Source organism: Sphaeramia orbicularis, chromosome 12 (assembly GCF_902148855.1).
Source record: "Sphaeramia orbicularis chromosome 12, fSphaOr1.1, whole genome shotgun sequence".
Lineage (NCBI taxonomy): Eukaryota > Metazoa > Chordata > Actinopteri > Kurtiformes > Apogonidae > Sphaeramia > Sphaeramia orbicularis.
In genome coordinates, this window is record NC_043968.1 from 31254724 (window position 1) to 31281368 (window position 26645).

Genomic DNA, 26645 nt, shown 5'->3' on the forward strand with positions numbered 1-26645 from the left:
ATAGAATCTAGTTTATTATCATTGCAAAACACACAATATTGTGTTTACATCTTAGTATAATGTATAGTACATAAAAAAAGAAAAACAGTTAACAATATACAAATCTAAATGGAAGAGAATAGAGAACTACAAGTAGTAAATCTATAATCATCTATAGTACATATGTCTAATTACATTAATAAATGTATATATTTATGTTCATGTATTGCCCTATTGCTACTTACATATCAATTACAGTAATGCATTCACTATAAGACATTATTTCTGAAACCCATCCATTAAAACCAAAAAATACATTGGATACAAACTAAAATAGATTTTTATCTTCACGTTTTGTGTTTGAAGTCTAAATGATCATAATGTAACAGTAATGTTCTAAGGTGTACATTTTATCACATGGATTAAATGATGCTCTCCTTGGGGTGAAAGATTTTTTTTTTTTTTACTGCTGCAATTTGTTGTGCTAAATGAGTGCGATCACATCAAACAGAGAGGTGTATTTATGTAAAGTAATCACCGGCTGTGGAAAACACATGTTAGTATTCGGGGTGTGGAACCTAAATCATAAACAAAACACCATGCTCCTCTTATGGGTAGATGTTTTTGCTGATATCTAGTGTCCAAAGTAGAGCATTGCACTGTACGCGTACTAATCCAGGGCAAGACGTCATTTCCGGTCTACTTCCTGTTTGTTTCCTGCCGCTTGTATCGATACTGTACTAACAAAATTAATGAAGGGAAGATATACCAGTGAGTCACTGGGCGTTCCTGACGTTTCGGTAAGAATATAATTAGTATTTGTTTAATAAGCTGACGTAAAACTGGAACCACCCATTCAACACTAGTCAAAGAAATAAGCAGTATGAGCGTTTGGCAGATGACTGCTTTTGGTTGTGGCTAGCTAGTCCGTATCACGGTCATTGGTGGATTATTCATTTATAGAAAAAGTGTGTTGCCTAAATTGTGTAGATTCATTGTTGTGGATGTTTAAGTTAGAAAGACGAATGGAAGTGGGCCACTTCGCTTTTACACAAAGATGTCACAGCCAGAGATTGGTTTGTTTTAATTGGAAGTGGATTTTATTACATATCTTGCTAGCATAGCATCAGCTAAAGCTAGTATAATATCACCTATTAATCACTGTCAATGACCGCTATTAATTAACCGTGGAGGTATCCGTGTTTGATTTTAGCTTGTCTCTGGTGCCACTTCATTGGTCCAAAGGTCCATTTCTCTCTGGAGCAAAGACTTGCTCTCAATCACGTCCGCCAGCCACTTCTCTCTGAACCTCGTCCTCCCAGCTGCATGCATCAGCCTGTTGGACTCCACTATATAGTACACCTCCACGGGCAGGGTGTGTGGTTTGACTTTATCCACGGCGAAGTACACACTCGCCGTCCCTTGAATTGGCTTCCGCGGGGTCGGGGTGCTGAAACGGGCCCGGTACAGGTGGAAAGTATGATGCTCCTCATCGACGGAGCAGAGGAAGACCAAGCTGTGGAGCCAGCAGGGCTGCAACTCCCATGTCTGAATGTACTCCTCAATCTGCATCTTCCCCACTTCCACGGTGAAGTTTTCGCCAGTGACCCAGTTAGTGTTCCGCATCTCGGTGTTTGTATCGTCCTGTTTCTTCGCTCTGTGGTGTTTTTCCAGCAGAGTTTTTACAAGCAAAGTGGACTCCGCTGATAAATTCAGACCAGATGAAGAAGTCTGATCGTTTTCCATTATTTGTGGAATAGTTAAATCAGCTGATAGGATAGCCAGGAAATGAAGGCTGCATCTGTTTATGCTTGTACTGTTGCCATGACTACAGAATGGAGCCCTCTGTTGGTGTACTTGCAGTGTAGTATTTTGGCTCCTATGAAAAAGTATACTGTGTTGACTCAGAGATTTTCATTCATTCATTCATTCATTCATTCATTCATTCATTCATTTTCCATCGATCCATTCATTTTGCAAGCCTTCCTTCTGGAAGGTTGTGGGGATGTTGGAGCTGCTGACCCTGATATTTATTTATTTATCTTTTTTCAGGAAACAGTGGACGAGGGTTCCCACAAAAATGGGATGTCTAAAATTATTCTTATAGGCACCAAGAGGTGGCCTGTTAGAATGGTGCATCGTTTGCCAAAAAACAATCATCCATACTAAAGAAGACTAAAGAGGAACCTTTGAGTTTAGCACTACTGTTCCTAGTGAGCCAGCAGACGCATGTCGCGGATCAGGACCACACTTGACAGTGTCACAAAGGCAGTAGGGAGCACTGACCTCATCTCCAAGTTTTCCCGCTTCAAGCCTGGAAGTGCCACAGTCGAGAGCGCCCATGTAGAAAAAGTTGTAGTTAAAGCTGACACCTTGACCTCTAATAACTCGACTACTGATTCACCAAATGAAACCACCATGAAAGAAGAAGAAGAAGAAGAGGGTGAGAAGAATGCAGAAGAGCTGGAAAAGCAAAGGCAGAAAGTTTCAGAAAAGCCTTTTGTTGCCAGCAAGAAGCCCACTTCTAGTTTAGGCTCAGCAGTAAGTGCACCTGTGCCAAGTTCTTCCACAACTGTGGCGAAACAAACCATGCAACTCTTTCACCCAGCAAGCCTTTCAACCAACATGGACGAGACCTACAAAACTCTGGCTCAGCACATAAATAGCTACTTTGGGACCAGCACCCAAGGGGAAGATTTGGACAACAGGTCGCAGCAGCACAAAGGAGAGCGTGATCCTGCTTCTGAGCATGTTATTCACTCTACACCTCAGACAACTGGGAAACACATTCCTATTATAGCTCCAGTAGCAGAAGCTAAAAGTATTGAAACCCCCACTACCTCTCCTCTTCCTCCCCCTCCGTTAGAAAATCTGAGTCAGCCTCCTAACACCCCTGCAAAAGAAAGTGCAGCTCAACCTGTCCCTGTGCCTACCACATCTCCTAAAAAAGGTTTCACTCACTATCTGTCTTATCCTCGGCCCAGTGTTCAGGCATTTGTTGGAAGTTACATTGCACCCCTGGTACCTAAATTTCGAGGTGATTCCAAAGGTATTACTGCTGAGAAATCTCCAACAACGGAAGAATCTACTGTGGAGAAGACAGAAGAGAAAGCAGTAACTGAGGAAGAGAAGGCTAAACAACACCTGCTGATTCAAAGGGAGAAGGTAGGATGCTCAGTGTGGTTCTAGTTAGTATACACTAAATATAAAATGACACTCAAAAACCAGGATTAAAAAATCATGTGGGTAATAATTTCAAGATTTTCAGTGCAGCTTGTTTCAGTGTAAATAAAAACATGCTGTTTGTATCATAGAGCATGAAAAATAGACTAATTAGTTTTTGTGACTAGAGCTGTCCAAGTAATTGCAATTGGGATCTCAGCCTGTGAAATTATCACTTAATGAATTTTTGCTGCAATGTAGTATAATATGTGCATGATGATATTTTGAATCTATTTACACCGTGCAGAGATTGTTACTGTGGAAAAAGGGTCAAATTGAAGTCACTGCATAAAAATGTGTTGTATTTATTATAATAGTTTAAGGCCGCATTGGAAAAATACACTTTTCTTTGTTTCCCATGCAAGTAGACTCAGGACACAATCACAAACTGTACTATTAATCATAATTATTGCAATATGAATCCATCTTAACTTCATTCAAGTTATATGATTTATGTTAGTGCCTTTTCAGTCCAAGAAAAAATAACTTTAAGCTTATAGTTATATATCCTCTCAGATATTGTATGTGTCCTGTTTTTATTGTAGATAATAGCCAGAGTGAGTGTTGACAACAGAACCAGAGCCCTGGTGAAAGGCCTGCATAGGGTCACTGATGTCAAACTCCTCACCAGCCGAGTAGAAGAGCTCAGCGTTCATCTCCTGGAATTTCCGGAAACCCGAGGTGTAGCCATCAAGGTTAGTGTGATGTCAGTATGCATTTGTTTTATAGTTTGACACTGACAAAGCTGTACTTACATTTGTGCTAACAGTGGCAACAAGGGGTTTTCTTACTTGGATGGTTATCATCCATGACTTGTGTTGGCTGTTTATCATGACTCTGCTGGTTTTTCAGGAAAGTGTGCTGCCCTGCCTGCTGCGGCTGCGTCAGGCCAGAGACCTTCCTCTTCAAGCTGCTGTGAGAGAAGCTCTAGCTGTTGTTGGCTATACGGACCCTGTTAAAGGCAGGGGAATTCGGGTCCTGGCTATAGATGGAGGGGGAACAAGGTATGATGTATCTGGTTAACTCAGAAAATAAGTAATTGTCAAATTATTTGACACAGTCATATAAGCTACATTTTTCATACAATTCTGATAATGATGTGATTTGGTTCCAGAGGACTGCTTGCTCTGCAGACTCTTCATAAACTGCAGAATTTGACTGGCAAACCGGTCCATCAGCTCTTTGACTACATCTGTGGAGTCAGCACAGGTAAATTCTGACTCAGCGATCTGCCGTTTTAAATTTGTTTCTGTCTCACTGTTCTATAAACTCTGCACTCAGTAAACAGTATATTTCCATATGAATTGAAATACCCTTTCTCACACCATGTTCATTTGTTGGGTTAAGGTGCCATCCTGGCTTTCATGCTGGGGATTTTTCAAATCCCTCTTGACGAGTGTGAGGAGATGTACAGGAAGTTGGGCTCAGATGTTTTCAAACAGAATGTAATCGTTGGAACCGTTAAGATGGGCTGGAGCCATGCTTTCTATGACAGCGAAATATGGGAAAACATCCTCAAGTTAGTCTACAGTGCCATCTGTCACCCTTCTTTTCTTTTTCTCCTTTCCATACTTCCTTGTCATATAATATATATTTGTACATATTTAACCTTCTTTAGGGAACGAATGGGTGATGGGAGCATGATTGAGAGTGCCAGGGATCCACACTGCCCTAAAGTAAGTTAGATATCTCTCCAGCACAGTGCAAATACTACTGTTAACTCTAATTATAGCAGCCATGTTTTGATGTATGTGATTGAAGTTAAAGATTTCTTTGTTGTGTTATGTTTGTTGCACAATAATAATAATAATAATACATTTTCTTTGAAACGCACTTTACATTTAACACCAAATCCCAAAGTGTCAAATACTAAAACAGATTACTATACAACAGAGGTGGGTAATCCCAGGTTCATCGAGTCAAAGTCCTGCCATGTATTGGTTCCAATCTGTTCTCTGAACCAGCCCATTTTGATAAGCACTGGGGTAATTAGTGGAATTACCTGTGTTAAGTGAAAAGGTTGGAACCAATACATGGCAGGACTTTGACTTGATGAGCCTGGGATTACCCACCTCTGATTTACAATGAAAAAAAACGACAGATAAATTCACATAAAATCAGCCAGAAAGACTGTTCTAAAAAGAAAGGATTTTAGTCCTTTTTTTAAAAGCATCCATCATCTGCGGAGCCCTGAGGTGACACAACACAGCCCAAGTCAACTAATCAGTTATGTCCTGTGAAAATTTAACAACTTTTTATGGTCCTTTTGATGTTTGTTGTGTGTCTCCACCAGGTGTCAGCAGTGAGCACTATTGTGAACAGGGGTTTGCCACTGAAGGCCTATGTGTTCAGGAACTACAGACTCATGCCAGGAGTGAGATCCCACTACCTTGGAGACTGCAAACACAAAATGTGGCAGGCTATCAGGGCCTCATCTGCCGCTCCAGGATACTTCCAGGAATTTGTCCTGGGAAAAGATCTCCATCAGGTATGACAGAGAGCAACGAAAACTACAAATTTTATGTGCAAAAATGTGTGCACCTACACATTGCGTAGTGAATAGAATTGAAGAGTGGAGTGTAAAGCAAACGGATAAAGAAAAAAATCTGAAGAATTCACTTGCACAAAAACTGAACATTAATCAGTGTGGAAAATAGAAAAACTCCTCACCTTACAAACATTAAGTATTTCATGAAACTGCAGCAATAGCAGATGATTGCTCCACAGACAGCAGCAGCAGATCTCAGTGACAACCATGTCATTGAATACAGTAGAACATAGCGATCTAATCAGTTGCATCTAACTTAGAGCACTAATTTATTGTGATAGGGTAATTTTCTTGAAATCTTACCAATCAATATCATAGGCTGGTGCCAAGGACAGACGCACAGTGAATGTAAACACATCAAGGACGGAGGGTACTGTCTGTGTAGTTTTGTTTTTATCTTGCTCAACCTTGAAGATGGTTCCCTAATTGGTCCATACATTGGCTGCCAAGAGTAAGAGGGAAAGGAAGAAGGTGAACAGAGTTAGAAAATTTGTTTGAGGAGGAGAGAAAGATTCCTTGGACTTGGTATGTGTCCCTTAACATGAAAGGCCTCCTGCTCTTATGACTCAGCTTGTCCTCTTAAAAGAAAGAGCTTCTGATTCTCGATGAAAGAGAGTATCTAACAAGGCTCCTGCAGTCAGGCCACCGCAGTCTAAAATGAGGTGTCAGCTGGTCCCATATTTAAAAAAAAAAAACAACATTCTAATGTCTTAGTCATGTTGTTAATAAAACTCAGCAATCCACATTAAGTGACTGTGCCATGAGTGGTTCTCTGCATAATAAGCTTCACATCTCAGCTTTGCAATCTGACACTGACTTATGACACAGTGCATTAGATAATGAATACTGTTCCAGCTCTTGTTTTTGACTCAGAGGCAGAGCAAGAAAAGAACATATTAGGGTCAAGAGTGGTAAATTATGCTTAAGTGGGAGGTAAGTGAATGAAATTTAAGCCTTCGAGGTTGTTGTTCTGGTGAATTTGAGTATATCTGGGTAAAAGCATCTGAGAAATGTCTACAGTGATGACTAATAAAGTCATTTACATTTCACCCCTCCTGTACTGCTTGAGCCTATTTTATGCAGCGCCTTAAGGGAGCTGTTCAAATAGATTTGTTTTAATGTGTTATTTTATGACATTTGATTATTAGGCCAGATATCTTTAGATGGTCTTTATGGGCAGCAATTAAGCTTGAGGCTTAGCTTTTAATTTTGATAACCTACTTAGGCAAAATTAGCCTTGTCCCTCCTAACAAGTCCCTCTCCCCTGCTGTTCGCTAACATAGAGTCCTGACAGGCAACACTTACAACTTATTAGTTAATAATACACTGTAATCTCCAGTCCCACTTTGAATACTTTCATAGCCTTAATTGTTCTCAGACTTTCAGATTAAACTAAGTTCCGACCATATTCTCTGATTGGATTTTGGGATGACAGCAGGACATGTACGGATGGAGAGTGAATGAATTGTGTTGTGTGTGTTGTATTTTACATTCCTCTTGGAGCTGTGTAGTGTTTCATCGACATTTCCAGCTTCAGTTGCCACCCACCAGTCTCACTCCCACTCTAGTTTTCAGCACTAGCAGCGGTATTTCTCAAGAGAATTCTGCCACTGCAGGGGATCAGAAAGGAATAAATACACACACATAAACACACTGTAGAGGAAAAAACTTCCACAGGTCTTTTTGCATGATCTTTGCATTTATTAATATCAGAAATCAGTTGTTGATTGACTGCACACTAATTTCCTTAGGTGTTTCTGGCACCTACATTCCACTTTCAGCAGCATTTTGTTTGTGTTGTGATTGGAGGCGGGTTGGTTGTCATTCAGTCGAGGGAGACTCATGGGTGAAAGGTTGAAGGTTGAAGCAGAGGAGCAGCTGTGTAATTAACCCGCTGTCTGGAGATTTCCAACTGTGTTCCAGTGTTTAATAGTCTTATGCCTCAGGGTGAACATGTCACATAATTAGGCCAGTGAGTAACATGTTTTAAATTGTGCCATAATGTCATAAGGGCTGCCAAGTGTCTACACTCAGATATCTGAATGCATGTTTCTTAGATTAGATGAAGGTGATGGTTTTACACAAAAATGAATTCAAGTTCACTGAATAGTTTTTCGAGATGCACTGATATATCATTTGGACATCAGAATAGATAATATCAACCAACATGGAAAAATGCATATTTATCTGATATGTTATTTTCAATGTTTTTTTTCCATAAATGCATGGTGTTGTTTTTTTTTACACTTTATTTTTATTGTTTGATTTGTGTACAATACAAAACAAACATGAGGGACATTCAGAATACATTGACCATAATAAACCTTTGTGACTAACAATTGGTTTTAGTAATGTGACATTGAAATGAAAATTGTCCATTTCTTCCATTTATCTTGACACTGCTCTTCTTGAGTCCTCAATCTATGGGTCAGAATCTCCATCTCAAATATTCCATTCACAATTTGTATCCAGTCGTTAGTTGTAGGTGGTTCTAATCTGCACAGTTTTGTGGTAAAAGCCTTTTTACAGGGTGCTAATAGAATTTTAAACAAATATCTATATTTTTTTCTTACTTTATTACCAATAATATATCCGAAATACATCACCAAACATGTTTTAGGGATTGTATAACCCAATATCTTAACAATTGTTGAATATACAGTACATTATCCCAGAATGATACAAGCGTAGGACATAACCAAAAGACATGTACATGACTTACATTGACATCTCCACATTCTCACCAACAAGGTTAAAGTCTGGACACATATTTAGCTGTAATTTTAGGAGTTATTAAAAATCAAATTATATTTTTCCAGCAATGTTCCCTCTATATTCTTTTAGAAGTGGTTGACTGTTGAATTCTCCAGATATTGACTCATTTCTCCTCTGAGACACACATTCCTAGTTCTTTTTCCCATTTCTGTTTCACATCCAAAGTGTTACAACCTCTCTTCCCATTTAAATGTCTGTAAAGAGAAGATAGGATTTTATATATTTTTTAGAATGATACACTCCAGTAATCATTTTTACAAGCTAATTGTTATTAGAATCGATATTGTGCTTTATTTTTTTGTTATAAAAGTCCCTTAATTATAGGTACCAGAGGTGATCTTGATTTGTCAAGTTTAACTCCTGTTTTAATTCTTGAAAACTTTTAAAACGACCGTCCTTATTTAGTACACACCAAGCTGTTGCACCTTTATTAATCCACTGCTTATATCTCAAGTCCTGGGTATAAATGTATGTTTTAATCTGTGTTCATTCAGAGATTATGTGAGTTGTGATTTTTGAATTGTATTGAAGAGTTTTTTGTTCAGAGGAGGACAAATATCAAAAACAAAATAAAAGAGCAGTAAGTAACATCCCTTTCAGCATCAGCCAAGAATTTTGCATCAGTGCATGCCTATTAGCTTTACATTAAAATTCTTAGAAACTGTATTGAGGCTAGGTTTTTTTTTTTGTTTACATATTAACATAGCGTTCATTTTTATAGACTACTTTTCCAGTAGATTGTAGAATCAGAGGTGTTAAGTGCAACATTGATGATGCTTTTAGAGTCACATAGTGTATAATAGATACCACATGTTGTACACATATGATCACTACATGCTGTTTTATAGCCGTATACAGTGCAGTATGCTGTATGTGATCATTAATGTACTGTACTATGTAGATGAACATGCCTATTACCATAGCTACAGTTCCCTGTTAGATGTTTCTAGATGTTTACAGAACTTTGCACTATGCTCCCACAAAGAAACCTCAGTGAAATAGTTTGATACATATCAGATTAATTGCTAGTATTGTTTTTTTGTTTGTTTGTTTGTTTGTTTTTAAGGAGAATTAGCCCGCTTATTATCTCATTTCAATATTTCCAATTGAAAGAACATGCTGTTTTTTGCTATGATCATCATTTGTATTAATATATATCATGCATACGTCATTACATATTAGCCGATGATGACTTATCACTAGGCACTTTGTTGCCCTTTGTTTTTGGGTAAATTTCTGATGTCCTCCCTCTAGCGAACAGGAAATAACCTTTGCCCATAGTCTGCTGGGGAGGGTCTGACCTGTTTTGTGCTACATTTTCCATTTCTATTAATCATGGCCAAAAACACTTTAGGGGTAAGAATGAGACGAAGAAGGAGCATTAAACCGGTCCAGACACTTACTGAGTCTGATTGTCCCCTTTCCTAATTGTTGGCATCATTGCAGTCAGCAATTCCAGTAAAGTTATTAAGTGAAAAAAGACAGGAAACACTAAGAATAACACATAAAGAACGTATAAAAAACATAAATTAAAACTCATTTGACCAGTTTTACCAACCAGTCAACAAATTTAAAGAAATCTTAGTGTTGACCCTTGAAACAGTTAAATTCCAGACGAAACTGAAGCAAAAGTGACCTCGTCTAGCTGGTACAAACAGCTTTTTCCTCTTGTTTATTTGTGAATAAACAGGGCTGTTTGCCAGCACAACGCATCTTCAGCCCAGGAGCTTCTCTTTCTCTGTCTTGTAGCTGTGTAGCCCTTGGCACAGCTTGTCCAGGTCACCTCATTTGTCCCCAGTAGGCTGAGCTTCACAGCAGTCACAACACATTTATTAGAAGTAAAGGCAAATTGCAAGCTATACATGCACACACTGACCATAGTGGATAATGATTTTATAACTGCAAGCTTCCTTCTTTTATACAAACATGCACTTCAAATCTGACCATCTCTGTTTTGTTTTGTTTTGTTTTTCCTTCACATTTATCATCTAGGATGGAGGACTTCTAATTAACAACCCCACAGCACTTGCTATCCATGAGTGTAAATGTCTGTGGCCAAACACACCACTGCAGTGTGTGTTGTCCCTGGGTACTGGACGGTATGAGACGGGAGGAAAGAACAGCGCTACCTACACGAGTCTAAAGACGAAGCTTACCCACGTCATCAGCAGTGCCACGGATACTGAAGGTAAGTCCATTCTGCTATTTATGTTTCTGGTCCAGAGTATTCTGATTCAGCAGTTTTTTTCTTGGTTAAAATAACTGAAATATGAAAATAGAAAAGAAACAGCTAAATCTGTACTTGTATTTATTTTGTATTTATTTATTTGCACATCACAAACAACAAGAAAAACAAAATGATCATACAAGTAACACCACTGAGCAGGAGAGGATAGAAGTCAAAAAAGGCTTATATAAATTCCTCCACATATATACACAATACACAAAAGAGATAGAAAGATTAAAAATACCACATAATTAAAATGATAATAAAAAATAAAAATGAAATGATATAAAACATTAAATTTTTTCATAAATTAGACTCCTGTACAAATGATTTTTAAATAATGATAAAGAAGATGTTGATTGAAGTTCAGGATGTAGATTATTCCAAAGATATTTTAGAGAATACTGACAGAAGTCCGGCCGTATGGAAGATAAAATTGGCTTGAGTGTTGTGTCGGATAATTGTCAATAACAGAGGACAACATAAAGTTCTGGTAAACTTTAGGAAGGACATGAGGTAAGTGAACATATTTGTACATGAAGACACAGGTCTGGTACACATTCATATCAAAAACAGAGAGAAGTTTGAATTTTTTGGAGAGAGGAGTAGGTCATTCTTAAAAATGTCTTTTGAATTAGGATAATCTTATTGAACCTCTCTATCCGTATTTTTAGAGGTGCACACCATGCTGGACGCCCTCCTCCCACCTGACACCTATTTCCGCTTCAACCCCTACATGAGCGAGGACATCTCTTTGAACGAGAACCGTGTAGAGAAGCTTAACTTCCTCAAGAGCGAGGCTGAACACTACCTGGAGCGCAATGAAGCCAAGCTCAGGAATGCAGCTCGGGTGCTGGGACAAGAGAAGAGCACGATCCAGAGACTGGCCGAGTGGGCAAAGCTCAAGGCCGACATGTACGAGGGCCTCCCGTTCATTTCAAAGCTGTAGCTGATGGAGTTGCAACAGTTTACCTCAAAAGTGTTTTTAAGGTAAGTGAGTGAAAAATAAAGGATCTATACATCCACTCAGTCGAGGGAGACTCATGGGTGACGAGTATTACCTGGTGATTTGAAATAAATGTGGAGATTGTTTCTGATCTTAATCCCATGTGAATCTGCTGAATTGAATCTACAAATTTTCTCACATATTTTGGCAAACACAGAATATGATGAACTGACGTCTTTGATTTGGTGTGATTTGCAACATTTTTGTTTTTGTTGTGCATTTATTCAATTTCCTTCCTGGCCCAGGACTATGAAGGCTGTGCTGAAGATGATAAGCTAAAGTTTTGAAAGAAAGGAAATCCAGGAGGCTCAAGTCGCACTATAGCATGAACATTCACTGAAAGAAAACTTCTATCGTTCCAAAAAATGACATCTCATGGATGATAGATGGATGATATGCATGACAGTGTACAGTTAGGAACATTTTCTACGTTTTAGCAGTTACATGTAAGTGGTGACCCTTGACAACAGAACCAGGGAATCTATGACGGTAAATTTGAGGAAGAGACTCGGCCTATCATGTGTGAATGCAGCATTTGAAACACAGACAGGGTTAAATTTCCAGTTCAGTGCAGGTCCCCAGGTTATACTCATCCAGTGCAAAAAAAGGCTTAAGTAACTATGAAGTTACTGTGTTTACATGATTTAATGTATTTAACACTAAAAAGACCAAGAAATTCACAGATATTAATTAAAGATACTGTAAGTAACATAGAATTATGAACATGATGGAATTTGGAAGTTGAGTCACGATGTGCCAGATGGAGACAGAGTAATATAATTTATGGAGAAAAAAAATGATAATAGTGATATCTTTTTTTGAGTGATTAAGTGTGTGCAGAAAAATTTATGGAGTTATGAATATGAAGCTTGAGTAATGATCTCATGGACTGGTTGCTTGTTGTGGCACCATAATATGATGCTAATTGAATGCCAATGTGGGAACTGTGTTTATTTTCAAAAGAAATTAGTCTGATGGTCAATTTACATCTCATTTCAATAACTTGAGTACATCAAGATATAATTTATAAGTGATTGCACAGTGAGAACACGACTGCCTATTTGTAATACTGTATAAAAAAAAGAGAACTCATGCACTTTTTAAAAATATGGTCTTTACCTGTGCGTTAACAAATATGTACATAATTTAAAGTAATGATTTGAGTGCTCTTAACAATATGTAAGAATACAATTTTAAAAACCATGGTACAAAGCATGTTCTACCCTGTTCTGCTGAGAAAAACACCTTGTGCCCCATTAGTAAGTGTTTTGCACTTAACCCTGCTTGAGGCTGAAGTCTTAAACATAGCTGTTAAAAGGGTAGTTGTTATAAAGCACACTTTTTACACTGATAGTATGAATTTTCCCTGATTCCTTCTTTCTTTATTGTGTGACGGAATGCAAAAGTGAAGAAATGTCAAGAAATAAACATGATTTAAAATCACATGGTTATCATTTCTGTTTTGTGATCACAAATAGGTTAAGAATGTATGCTATGAGAAATTTGGCAGTAATGAAACAAATTCTGTTTGATTTAACTTTTAGGTTTATGCACTTTTACATCATGTTCAAATACCTGACACACAAACACATGCTCAACACAAAGCCTCAGTATAGAATTTTCAGAAAGGAATGTCAAATGTCTGCAAGTGATGAATAGCTTCTTTTCCAATTCCACACATTGATTTTCTGCTTTTATTGTTTTGATTCAGTGAGATTCCATACCATTCATTCCTTTCAGTCTCCCCAAACAACTAAAACAATTGAGCACGGTGTGGTATACCTTGAAGCTTCAACGACAATGAAAAATGTCACAGTGGTATAGAATGAAATGACAACTATTTTACTTGCACAATGCCTTTCTCATTTCAGATCAAACATGGAGCTGGGTTGACAGATTGATATGGTATTGATAATATGACAGCTGAAATAAGAGACGGGACCAGATTTATTATTTTGCCGCCTGCCCTTGACTCTATAACTTTTCTTGATGGGTAAACCATGATCCAGGGGTTACAACTTAAACAATTACCTACATTTTGAACTTCAGATAAGAAAATATGAAACTTTATTGATGTCACAACAGGGAAATTCACTGATTAAGACAGCAACAAACACTACACTTAAAATGTTTTAAGTAGTGCAGTCAAACGATTGAAAATTTTAATCAGATTAATCACAGGATTGTGGATTATTTTCGATTAATCACGACTAAATACTAATTTTTAATGTATAGTAATCGCGTTTCATTTTGCAGGAGCAAATAGACTCAAGAAAGGAGGGAATATATATGCACTTTATTAAACACCTTCAACAGTTTCAATAAAACAACTTGAAACAAAACAACTTGACACAACTGTTCCGTCTTGGGTTTTTTTGTCCTCATATTTCCATTCAGAGGGCCAATGGGCTGTTTAGTGTCTTCCATCTTTATGGGTTGGTTCTGCTGCCTGTCACTACTGGATCTACTGCCCATTTACAGTGACTCTACTTGGACAAACTGCCCAATGCATTATCAGAGATGTTCAGAGTCATTCTGTGCTGCAGATGAGTTAATTGCATTAAAATTTGTAATCAGATTAATCATGATAATGGATTAATCCGTGTTAATGCACTAATTTTGACAGTCCTAGTTTTAAGTATAATTTGACAAATGGTTTCTAACAGTAATGTGGTTCACATTCATATCTTTTGTGGTACATATAGAAAATCTTAATTTTATATCTAATGTGGTAAGTAATGGTGATAGTGTGTATAAAGTTGATCAGTAGATTGGGTCAAAATCAAGTGTTGCTAAAAATGTTGCTTTCCCCTTAAAACAGGGGTGTCAAACTCATTTTAGTTCAGGGGCCACATTCAGTTAAATTAGATCTGAAGGGGGCCGAACCAGTAAAATAATAATATAAAAATATATAAATAATGTCAACTCCAAACTTTTCTCTATGTTTTAGAGCAAAAAAAAAAAAAATTTACATTATGAAAAGGTTTATATCTACAAACTATCCTTTCAAAAGATGTGAATAACATGAACAAACTGAAAAAAGAAGTGTAATTTTAACAATATTCTGTTTCAGTTTATCATTTACACACGTACATTATAATGTACAGATCACAGTGGATCTACAAATGCAGAAAACATTTAATAACAGACAGAATATTGTTAAAATTGTACTTACTTCTCTTAAGACATTTCAGGTTGTTCACATTTTTTGCAAAATTATACTTTATTTTAGTGTAAATACATGAAAATATTTACATTTACAAAGAGAAAAATGTGGAGTTGTCATTATTTATATGTTATTATGATAGTATTTTACTGGTTCTGCCCACTTGAGATTGAATCGGTCTGAATGTGGAACCTGAACTAAAAGGATTGTTCATATTTTAGTATAATTTTTGCATTTCACAAATTCATCCCAGGGGCCGAACCGGACCCTTTGGCGGGCCGGATTTGGCCCCCGGGCTGCATGTTTGACACCTGTGCCTTAAAACATGAACTAAAACCAATGACTATAGAGGTGGTATTTCTTCACTGTCAAACAAAATTGTACTCATGTCTCTTGATGAGCTGTGTAGAGACAGAGTTTGACAAACACAGTTGGGACAGACAAATAAGATGAACATGAGATTAATGCTCCCTGGCAATATTCATTCCTTGGCTGAAGTGCCAAGGTAAAGTGAAGACTGCCAAGCTGTGTTTACATGACAGAGTGGGAAATACAGTATATAGTTCAGACCACTGCACCATTAGTCGTTTCATGTGGTAAAAGCTGTCTGTCTCTCCTCCTCCTCAGGCACAAGCAAAGCAGAATTGGATTGTCTGGTCTTATGGTGTTCCCTAGCAACCGTTCCCTTCTCGTTTACAATCTTCTCAATGTATGTGCCCACGTTTGCCCAAAATTGTCCCTGATCTGGCAGAAACATGTTATACAATCAACCTCTTATTTTGCTTCTATTAGGGGATTGTTTCACTTGAAATTCGAGTGATCACTAGTGATCGCTAGTTCTTTTAAGGTCTCAAAGTTGGCACAAACTGTTGATGTAACTTCTGCCAAGATGTGCCATCCTCCTATACAAACAACAGTGCGGCATGTGGAAGAAAGTTTGTGTAAGTTGTCACACTTTATGCATCTGCTTTACTTCCAGAAAACATAGTAGCATTTACAACTCAACCAGCTGACTTAATGTTAATAGGAAAAGTATGAAGAGCTACAATTAAACATTGTATTACATGAAGCTGTAATGATACAAGTGAATCAACAAATACTGCCCAAGGGATTAAAAGTGTGGTGAAGCACATTAAAGCCCACACTGGAATAAAAATGAGCAACAATGGAAACGGATTCATGCATCCCATCTGTCAACACAGAATACAAAATCACCCAAGGGGCTCTAGGATAATGCAAACACATATGTCATTACAATGTTTCCTGATGATCTCCTTCTTGACTCCTAGGGCATGCTAAGTGTTTGTAATGTTAAGAAGCTCAAACTCATTGAGAGGACTTTCAGCTGTTTCACATCAGCATCTGTCAAATGGTCTTCTCTGACCAAGTTAGGAAGATCTTTGTATAAACCAAAACAGTATAGAGGTCAGTATCTGGTAACCGTCAAAGCCACATTGTTGTACCGTTGTATATCCTAACCTGAAACTGAAAACCTAAACTGGTTTTAAAGTATACAATAGTAAACTGCTGTTTTCAACAATACTCCATCACACCAAGAACCACTTTACAGACAATTAAACAGTTATTTACGGCATATGTTGACCTTGAAGTTTTCACATGCGAGTTAAATTTGCTGCTTTGGGAAACAGATGTATAGTTTCAGAAAAGGTAATGAAAATATTTGAAAGCGCCTGGGAGTATTTCACACTCAGCAGCAGTATGTCTGTAATGTCACCCTGGAAAAAAAACATCTGTCTCTCATCGTGTTTCCTCATTGAAAAGAAACCGTTGAACAGTTTGCACAGTGGTGTGGCTCTCCACAGATATCTGCCAGTCGGTTAGAGTGAGGACGCACCTGCACACAGAGACACCTCACACATATCTTATTTATCCAACAGCCCTGCATGAATGTCATTCTTAGACAATGACATCGCCATTTGCTAAGTTTGAAGTGGGTAAACACTAATATGTTCTCTAAGACACACCCCTGTGGTTATTACAATATGTATTGTTGTTAGGTCTTTGACAGCCTTGAACAAACAAGCATTAACACTCAACACACTTTTATCTCTGTGCAGAGGGTTTATTCATCGCTAGAATTCCACTTTTTTTATGGTCAAAGCCTTCCCTTGAGGCTTATCACAATCACTAGAAGCAACAGCACATGACAGGGTTATGAATACTAATGCCCTTTGGCCTGGATGACTGTTACTACATGCATTTATCATGGGAAGAATCTGAGCATGTATAGCCCCTTTTTCACACAATGCAGATGACCCTAACATGCCTCAAGGTGACTTACAGATGAGTAAACCACGGCACTAAAAGCCAAGCTCTCACGCTCCCTTTTTATTGGAGATTGATGGTGAACATCTCTGGTCACCATTTAAACAGGTGTGAAATATGTATGTTGAATGGGAGAGAAGATGAGAAAGAGGCAGTCTGGTGGACATTACTGGTATTGATGTATGCTGTGTTAATGACAAGCCCTTGGAGTGTGTGAGACATGCTCAACCTGTCCCAGATTGGGAATGAGTGATAGCTGTGTAGGGGTAAAGGGGGTTGGAGGGGTGGGCGAGGGGTGTTCACGCACACCTGTCATATGTGAGAACGGCCTGCAGTTCCTGCTCAGCCTAAAATGTGATGTGGGCTGGTGAGCCAGAGGTAATATAATGTGCACTAGGCCGTTTGACACCAGCGTTATGTGCAACTGTGCAACATAGACCACCTGTCTTATGTCGGGTGCAAAAAACACCTGTGTCTCACATTAGACATTTAGAAATACCACAACTAGCATCTGTAATACATCCTATACATGTTTTTATTATTATTACTATTACTATTGGTAGAAATTCAGATTCAAGACTCTTTGCTTATGTTGCTAAGTAACCGTTTATTTATGTATTTTTAAAAAAATGTTGCACAGTTTAGGATTGAATTTAAGATAAAATTAGATCTAACAAAAAATATCAAATGACCATATGATAGAATTGTACAAACTCCATTAATTGGATCATTAACACATACAAGATACACAAGAGTAAACAGGGAGTCACTTTTTTTTTATTGTTTATTTCACACCATCTATATCTGTAGATCCCATGGATGTCCCTCACTAAAACGGGGTCGCTGCATTTCTGATTTTTCCCCCCTCATTTTATTCTGTACTGGATTGGCAGAGACTGATAAGTAACAGCGGAAAGAGGTCTCACTCCTACCTGATCTCCGCCTCCTGAAAATCTGTCAGTTTACCTCCTTCCAATAATTTTACTACCTTACAGATATGTACGTAGCATTTGTATTTTTGAGATGCTAAAAAGTAAAGTAATACTAAATACTAAATATTTAAGTAAGTGCGTTTTCTTCAGTGATGACTCATTTATTTATTATCCTGCATAATTGTTAGAATCATATGTCACCTTCTTAAAAGAACTGCCCATGTAATTTTTGTCAGATTTTTCAGGAAACACAAAAAAATAGACAATTATTTTAGGAGGGTGACATATGGAAATTCATTGCACTTAGACTGCCTATTACTTACACAATGCAGGCTATAGGTTAATATCAAACAAGCCAATAGTCTTGAATTGATTTTAACGGGCAAGTGACTAATTTTGGTAATTCCCGCACACATTACAAGACAGTGACAGCAACAGTTTCAATGAGGACAGTGAGTCAACAATCTCAGGTCCAATGTGGTCTACAGGGTCTGTAAGGTCCACCTCTGCATGAACAGTGAGTGTACCTGCTTTGTTAGGTACCATGAAGTAATGGTACTAATGTAAGGAATGATGTTCAAAGGGATAATGTGGATGTGGACAGGGGTCTGGATCAGTACTTATGTTGGTCTAATGTTCTAAAATACATGTTCCTTTCACCTTACATGTGTTTTACTTGTATTTCTTATACACTATCAGTCAAAAGTTTGGACTGGCCTTCTCATTTAAATGACATGAGATGGACCACAGATGGCCAACAAGTGCTCAGCATCACTGGGAACTCCTTCAAGACTTTTGGAAACCATTTCAAGTGACTACGTCATGAAGCTCATCCAGAGAATGCCAAGAATGTCCAAAGCAGTAATAAAAGCAAAATGTGTCTATTTTGAAGAATCTAAAATATAAAACATGCTTTGAATGACATCACACTTTTTTTGACTACATGATTCCATATGTGTTCATTCATAGTTGTTAGAGCCATTTTTTGTGCTTCAGTTAAAAACTCAAGTTTGTATTTAAATTTGATTTATTATAAATAATTTATGTATATTATATGAATGTTGAGTAACAATAGCATAAGTCTTGACATCATTGTGTGATGCAATCCTATTGGCTGCTAAGATTATAAAAATGTAAAGAAAAAGGAGCGGAACTGGAAGCCTGAAGCCTGTAGCATCACAGTCTTTTGACTGTCATGTAATTTAATATAGAAATTCATCTTTTGTTTGTATCAATCTAAGTTTTAAGAAAAGACCACACAAACAGAAAAGTTGGATTCCAGACCCTTTGTTTACTGATATGTGTCATGTACAGAAGAACTCTGAGGTTCACGGCTAGTGAGTTATACGCCGCACTCACAATAGTTTTGATGCCTTCAGTGAGAATCTACAATGTAAATAATCGTGAAAATAAAGAAAAAACAGGTGAATCCAAACTTTTGACTGGTGATGTATATACTTCTTGGATTTTTTTTTTTTTTTTTTTTGCCATTTATGGGTAAGGAACCAAATATGGTAACTTCATTGACCTTGATTTTCTACATGAAAACAAACAAACAAACAAACAAAAAAAATCACAAAAGTCCTTATGTCCTCCAATAACACACTGTGGTTGAAATTTTGAATTTCAGAGTATTTCTATGAGTGCCCTATAAAGGGTTAATTATGGTCCTTTTTTCCTCTTTTTTCCTGCTTATATGACGTTGCTACCCCCATCCCTACTTGCATAAAGCTGAACGGTGTCCCCCTTTGCAAAACCTGGAAAGTGCGTCAGTTTTTTTTTTTCCCCGTAAGAGCGACCGGTCTGTCGTAAACACAGACGATCTTCGTGGCTGCTGGTCTTGACGGCAGCGGGGGAGCTGGTGGAGGGAGGGGGGAGCGGAGGATCCGTGTGGACCACAGCTTGCTGCTGCAGCGGCGGAGGGGGACTCACACACTTATCCGGCCACGGTCCCTCAGACTCACACACCTCATCCTTTTACAGCATCTACACAGACTCACCAAAAACAAGGGGAGGAAACAGGGACCGGTCTGCAGCACACGGTGAGCGGGGACATGCGTTTTCTTTGACATTTTCATTTATTTTTTTTAATCTATATTTATATATATAGATGCAGATTGCATTTATTTCTCAGCCCCGTTGTTTTCAGTCTCATCTCTTGTCGCTTGAGAATAATGGTGCAGTGGATGGGTCAGGTCGCAGCAGATCCAGTAGATGTTTGGTTTCTTAGGATGACCAGGTGCGAACAGGCTATAGCAATATGGAGGCGCCTTGTCGTGTTTTTTATCTGGATACTGATGAGCATCCAAGGCAGACGAAGGAAGGCAGCCTGTGCACTCACCGCACTGCATGCACTGCATCTTGAGGAGCACCCATCAAAGCATCCAGAGGGAGGGGAAGCTCCGTGTCCGTGGGCTGTGGGACTCAGTGCATTTGAGTCAGTGTCTGCAGCAGCAGCAGCAGCAGCAGCAGCAGCAGAGGGGTTTGTGCTTATTGTTGCTGCCGGCCGGCGCATCCAGGCCCACAGAGCTGAGCCGATTATTTGATGTCTGCTAGTGATGCTTCCAGCTGCAGCTCCATGGCCCTATCTATGTACCGTTTGAAGAGCACTGAAGAAAAAGAAGGCAGCCCACTCACGCTTTGTTTTAGCATATAGAGGTGTGGATAGTCAGCAGGTGTCTACTGATCCAAAATCTAGTCTTTGTTTCAGATGAACATTTTCCATCGAGTCCTCCATAACAGGAGACATTCTAGTATAAGGCTCAGGGAGGGAAACCCACTCTGGTGTCCCTGGAATATTCTAGCTGGCAAGTTCAGCTCCATAATGGGACATTTTATAGTTAGATCCACATTTGTGTTTCACAGAAGTGCAGATGTATTCTTTGGATCCTCAGTTCTACATATAAAACACAGAGCAGAGAACAATATTTAACCCTTTCATGCATGAATTGTGAGAACCTTAGTCAAGATTTTTTTCTTCAGTTTTTATTCCTCCTTAGGCATGAAAAAAACAATGTGATTGAGTTTTTTTTTTCCTATGGAGTTACAAAAATATCCATCCATTCAGAAAGTGATATGAAAACAATGAAATAAAAACATTTTTAATGCTGCTAATCTGATGTCTTCTCACATTTTTACATATTCTAATGCTAGTAATTACTCACTTTATGGAGATAATATGCAAAAAAAAAAAAAAAAAACTTCTTGTCTAACAAATAATTGATTTACACTTAAACATGTTAGTGCAGATCAGGTTTATCAAGAACAGCAAAGTTACAGTAATGGTCTGAATGTCAGTGTATGGGATGGTGCGTAAGTGTTCACTGTGTTGGCTGATATGGAACTAAAACATCAAAACCCATGAATATATAAGAGAACAGCTGGAGAATAACTGTCCACTGGAGTGGCCTATGCATGAAAGGGTTAAGTATTAAATCAAATCTTAAATCCATTTTAATAAAATATATGTAATATAAATACATATAGGAAGGAATCAGCCTTAACAGGCATTTTGAGCCAAATGTACTCAGGAGGCAGCGTGCATACACATGTAGCTGTGAACAGACACATGGCTGTATTGGATATGATACTTTAGTGGAATGTAGACTGTAATCCAACCTAACTGTGTATGAGAGGAACTGTGGTAATGCTTTAGAAAAGGCCTGTTGTCTCTATAGTGTATTTAAGGCAGTGGTGGTAGATTGTGCAGCATTCTGTTGGTCAGTGAGAAATTATATTAAATAGATTATTGGTTTGATACACAATTCAATCTACATTTTAGTATTTTCCTTATGTGCATTAAAGTCGGTTTTATTAAATTTATGATAAACACAAGTTATACTTCTCATTTACTTCATACAGTATCACTCCAAGACGACCCGGTAATAGGTAGAGTCGTTGTGGTTCTGATAAGAAGTCTGTTCTGGAAGCGTGGAGCTGAAAGTGTGAGTCATTTCATGCAGTGTTAATAAATGTGGTCAGTATCAGCTGTTGTTGCAACAGTATATGATACAATATGACATGAAGTGATGTATTCATATTCACCCACAACCATATTTGATGTAAATGGGTTACTATATTACTTCGGTTTTTGCATGTTTTATATTTTAGATATGTAAATTGTCTGTGAATTATGCCATAACTCATACACGCATGGTTTCTGTTCACTTCTAGTTCATGTATTTTGTACAAATCTACCTTCTCTATCTCGGTTTGGTAATTGCGGTTAGTTGTGAAAAAGAATCCTTCTGTTGTATTGTGGAGCTGCACTGCAACGCTAGTGCATTTAACCTACATCTGAGAAGTTCCAGTCTCAGCATTTCACACTGTATACTTGCATACACGGAAATCACAATAAGAGCTGAGATGAAACAGACCAAGTGCTAACGAAAAGTCATCATTTATTAAATATTATTAATCATTTAGTAGGACTGGTGGTAATTTCCTTAAATGCTACATTTCTTTTTAAACATACTGTATACTGTATATCCAGTGGCATGTTGTGATATGACAGATATTCTGTGTTGGCACCATGGGCACCATGGCCAATGTTGCAAGCTTTTGCCCCTGAGACATCAGAAGACATGACTTCAGCCTCCAGTGACAACTCCCCAGACTGTCAGTGCACTGCCAGCACTAAGCCATTACTCATGGCAGATGCAATGTCATCGTCACTCTCCTGCTCTTCCACTTATCCATGGACCATTAGACACAAGTCAGGTGAAGGAGCTTATGGTTGGTTTAGGTGCTCTTTCCGTCTGCCCGCTGTCGCTTGTAAGTGATGAGACCATTTTAACACAAGAAAGGTGCATTATGTTGCAATTTGCTGTTTCAGGATCAGGGTTGAAATCAGCTCCATTTCATTATTTCAGGTGTTTTTGTTTTGTTTTTGTTTTTTTACATCTGCATAACTCTGCTTTTTTCATAAACAGTGAAGATATACAGCAATTATGATAATATTTTAATTCCCTCAAGCCCTGCATTGCTTCAGGCACTTCTGCAAAAAGACAACAACGCTACTTTTATAATCCATCCCCAGAAAGCTCTCTCCCACCAGTGATGTAAGCAGGTGCACTCGGTAACAATTTTAATAGCAGCATCCTGTTCAGATTTAAAAAAAAAAAAGAGATTTGGCTCACATGTATGAAAGCTTTAGCCAAATGAATACAATTAGCATCATAGATCCTTTGGGTTAATAGCATCAGCAGCACCCCGTGGTGATGATGGTGGGTTGGGATGTGGGAGGGTCCTAAATGCAGCCCCGCACCCATGACACAAAGCTTGGCATGTTTGGGTGACTGTTTTCATTAAGCAAACGGGGCACATTAAATTAACATGACTGCATGAAGATTGATGAAATGGAAAAAGGGGAAGAGTTAAAGCTGGGGATGGAGTGTGACATTCTGCTGCTGCTGGTAATTTTCAGAGAAAACCAAAGTGCCAGGGAGCAGATGCTGTTGTTCCCTCTGCCCTTAGTAGAAGACAGATGCTTTTTATTTCATTATATTTTGATTATATTAGAAAAACCTGCAAAAAAAGGAAGAAAAGACACAGTTTCTGTGTAATGGAGGGTATGAGGAGTTGTGCATGTAAACGAGACAGGCTTGGCAGATGGCATTATTAGTGGGGTCAAAACACGGTATTTAAAATCTCTCTGATGGGATATTTTAGAGACAATTTGACAGATTAATGATGCTAAATGACTTACACTTTTACTTTTAAATTCATTTTTGCTTTAGTTGGACCTTTATCCATAACAAGGAGCTACTTTATATTGACATAAATGGTGGAATGGCAATTAATTAAAGTTCGCTCTCTGACAGGACATTATTGTGTTTTGACCCAGTAGCCTTTTAAAATCAGAGGTAAGATCATGCTTGAACCTCCAGTGATGCCAGGCCTCTCATGTCCTCAAGTTAAACACCCGGATTCACACATAATAGAAGTAAGCTGTAGGACTCTAGTTTCACCTTTTAACCCATAAAGACCCAGTGCTACTTTTGTGATAGTTCCAAAATCAATTCCCTCTATTTAACCTTTACTAAGCAATTTATCACCATTTATTATAATATTATCCTCTGTATTTTTCATTTTTCAGTGTAAATCATGTATTTTCTTAAATTTAATTTACTGATCATGTGGATGTTCATTAAATCTCAGAGTAAATTCAAAGGTTATTAGATCAGAAATAGAAAAAAAAAAGAAAAGAAAATGTGACTTTTTTCAAAAAGAAATCAAAAATTGAATGTAAAAACAAGTGTGTCCATCCACTGTCATTAGTCAAACTCCATGGGTTTTACTGATGAATCAATGTTGTAGAAGATGATGGTGTTTCCACGGATTGTTTTCACTATGGAGCCTCTGAACGTTCAAATGGGTCATATCTGATGACCATGAAAAGATGATAAACTGCATTTTACACCAGTTATTTAAATGTATTGATACGATTAGTGGATCAAAAGGTATTAGACATTTTAGATCAGTAGATGCAAGTGGATGTTTGGGTCTTTATAGATTAATCAACTTTGTACATTTCTGTTTATGTCCGGTGAGGTTCTAATTTTATGTTTATCTGTAGGCTTTTGAGTCTGCTAACAGGCCATAAATGAGTTGTTTGTGAGTTTGTGTGGCTCAGGTAGGCAGCAGATGGGAGAGTGGGTGAGAGCACAGAAGTTGCCAGACTGGTAGTAACTGTCACTTGCCGAGGAAGAGCACGTCAGCATATCTGCTTGAACACTGCGCCATATGCGGAGAAAAGAATATTTGTTTTGACTAGAGTTTCATTTGGTTTTAGTTAGCACAGCTGATTTGTTATATGTACATTTTGTTTGATGTTCTTTTCCACAGTTTGCATTTCTAAACAGATGCAGATCATGTAATGTGAACATGAATGGACTATATCAGGAGGATTAAAAGAATGTGACGTATATACACACATCAAGAACATATGATCATCTATGTTATATCCTCTGCTTAAGAGCACTCTGGAAACAAAGGGGGAATGTTTAAATCCCAGTGGTGGGAGCTTAATTCATTGTACAGTAGGCTTAAAAATAATATTACCCCCATCCGCCAGAATCTTTGTTACAGCTGTAAAATGATTAGTGAGGATTTGGGTCAAAGAAGCCATTAAAGAGCTTCTCTTATCAACACCAAACATCCAATTCAGTCATGGCTGCAGCACCACATGATGGGTGTGAACCAACCAGCCTTAGCAATGACTATTCAAGATGTGGCTATAATTGAATGTATCAGCTATGATTATAGAGAACTACATTACCAATCACTATGGAAGGATGAGGACTGACATCTTTAGCCATAATTTTCTTAGGTAGATATCTTATTTATAGCTTAGTCTGATGGGAAGTGTTATTTCAAGGTCTTCACATATGGTTTGTAGAGTGTGTAATAATGTACTGCTTTTTTAGCCCTCGCTGGCCTGACATACCTCCTACAAGGAAACACCCTGACACATGCCTAGTGTTATTTTCTTTGTCCTACTTTTGGGTACATGTCCGGTAAATAGAAGATTTAGTTTTCCTTCTGTAGATGTGTGATATCAAACCTTTTCCTCAACTCCCGTTGTAAGAAAAAGAACTGAGTTTCACCCTGGTATTGTGTTGAACAGTTTATATTGAGCTTCTGCTACTCATCAATATGTGTTTGGTGTGGGAAAAGCGGCTCCAGTTCTTTGGAGTCTGCATGGGTCCTCGATCCTACTCGTCTGACCCCAGAGAGAAGGCTTTCCTGAGGCCAGACCGCCTTCAATAAGAGCCGTATGGTGTGAACTGAAAGAATGCCTTTGTACAAAAAGATAAACTATCCAGAGAGCAGATGAGGAGGACTGAACAGAACCAGCCCTCAGTGTGGAAAAGTCATCTGTCAACTCAAGATGCATCTGTTCACAGATAAACCAATTAAGACTGACAGGCCTTCATGTTTATGGGTCTAGAAAAGAGGAGTTAGAGGATAAAACCAGAACTCTCATACATCTTTATTTATGGAGAGTGTGAGAGAGAAAGACATGGATGGAACAGTTAGACTACATAAAAGTGCTTTCTCCATGTGTGTCATGTCAACAAACTTGACACAGACCAGGCTGCCAGGGCTTTGAGTTACAGTAAAAATAAGTCATTTCCTGCTTGTTCTTACTCAGCATCATTTGATGCATTGGATGTTGGCCCATAAAAGTCAATGGTGTTTCACATTAGCGATAAAGCCCCATGCCATCACTGTGTCCTCTGTCTGCATCTCTTTCACCCTAAAGCTGCTGAGCTGGCTGTTTTTTGGGCTGCCAGATACTCTGCATTGTCCTATCAGAGCCAGGGTGCTTTACTCACCTTGCGTTTTTGCTCTCTGACATAGTGCTGCTACAGTTGCCATTGAATCACTTTAGACTATTACAGTCAGACATGAGATATAAGACAACACTCTTTTCAGATTGTACTCAGAAGAGCTACACAGAGCTTTCTTTAGATCTGAAACTGCAGCTAGTTTTGCAGAAC

The 26645-nt window shown here is 38.2% G+C and overlaps 3 protein-coding genes across 8 annotated transcripts in view; 2 read left to right on the top strand and 1 right to left on the bottom strand.

The window, feature by feature from the left end:
• Nucleotides 1–662: 662 nt before the first annotated feature.
• pnpla8 (patatin-like phospholipase domain containing 8) lies at nt 663–13200 on the top strand. Of its 2 annotated transcripts, XM_030149350.1 has the most exons (11): nt 663–779; nt 2032–3144; nt 3747–3896; nt 4054–4205; nt 4316–4410; nt 4549–4720; nt 4820–4877; nt 5495–5689; nt 10517–10712; nt 11426–11741; nt 12003–13200. In XM_030149350.1, exons 2-10 carry the CDS (start codon nt 2209–2211, stop codon nt 11698–11700), a joined length of 2229 nt encoding a protein of 742 aa, XP_030005210.1. In that variant the 5' UTR covers nt 663–779; nt 2032–2208; the 3' UTR covers nt 11701–11741; nt 12003–13200. The 2 variants fall into 2 exon arrangements, with proteins under 2 accessions (XP_030005210.1, XP_030005209.1); XM_030149349.1 differs by having other exon boundaries at nt 11426–13200.
• Nucleotides 1189–1725, bottom strand: akap14 (A-kinase anchoring protein 14). The gene has a single exon (XM_030148324.1). The coding sequence runs from the start codon at nt 1723–1725 to the stop codon at nt 1189–1191; it is 537 nt and encodes a 178-aa protein (XP_030004184.1).
• Nucleotides 13201–20028: 6828 nt separating the features above from the next.
• The window catches only part of nrcama (neuronal cell adhesion molecule a), a 68768-nt gene continuing 62151 nt past the window's right edge, over nt 20029–26645 (top strand). For 3 of the 5 annotated variants that reach the window (XM_030148951.1, XM_030148952.1, XM_030148953.1), the window contains exon 1: nt 20030–20183. The gene's annotated coding sequence lies outside the window, so the exon portion shown is untranslated. Of the gene's footprint in view, nt 20184–26645 lie in introns of all 5 variants that reach the window. The other 2 variants (XM_030148950.1, XM_030148954.1) reach the window with 1 other exon arrangement.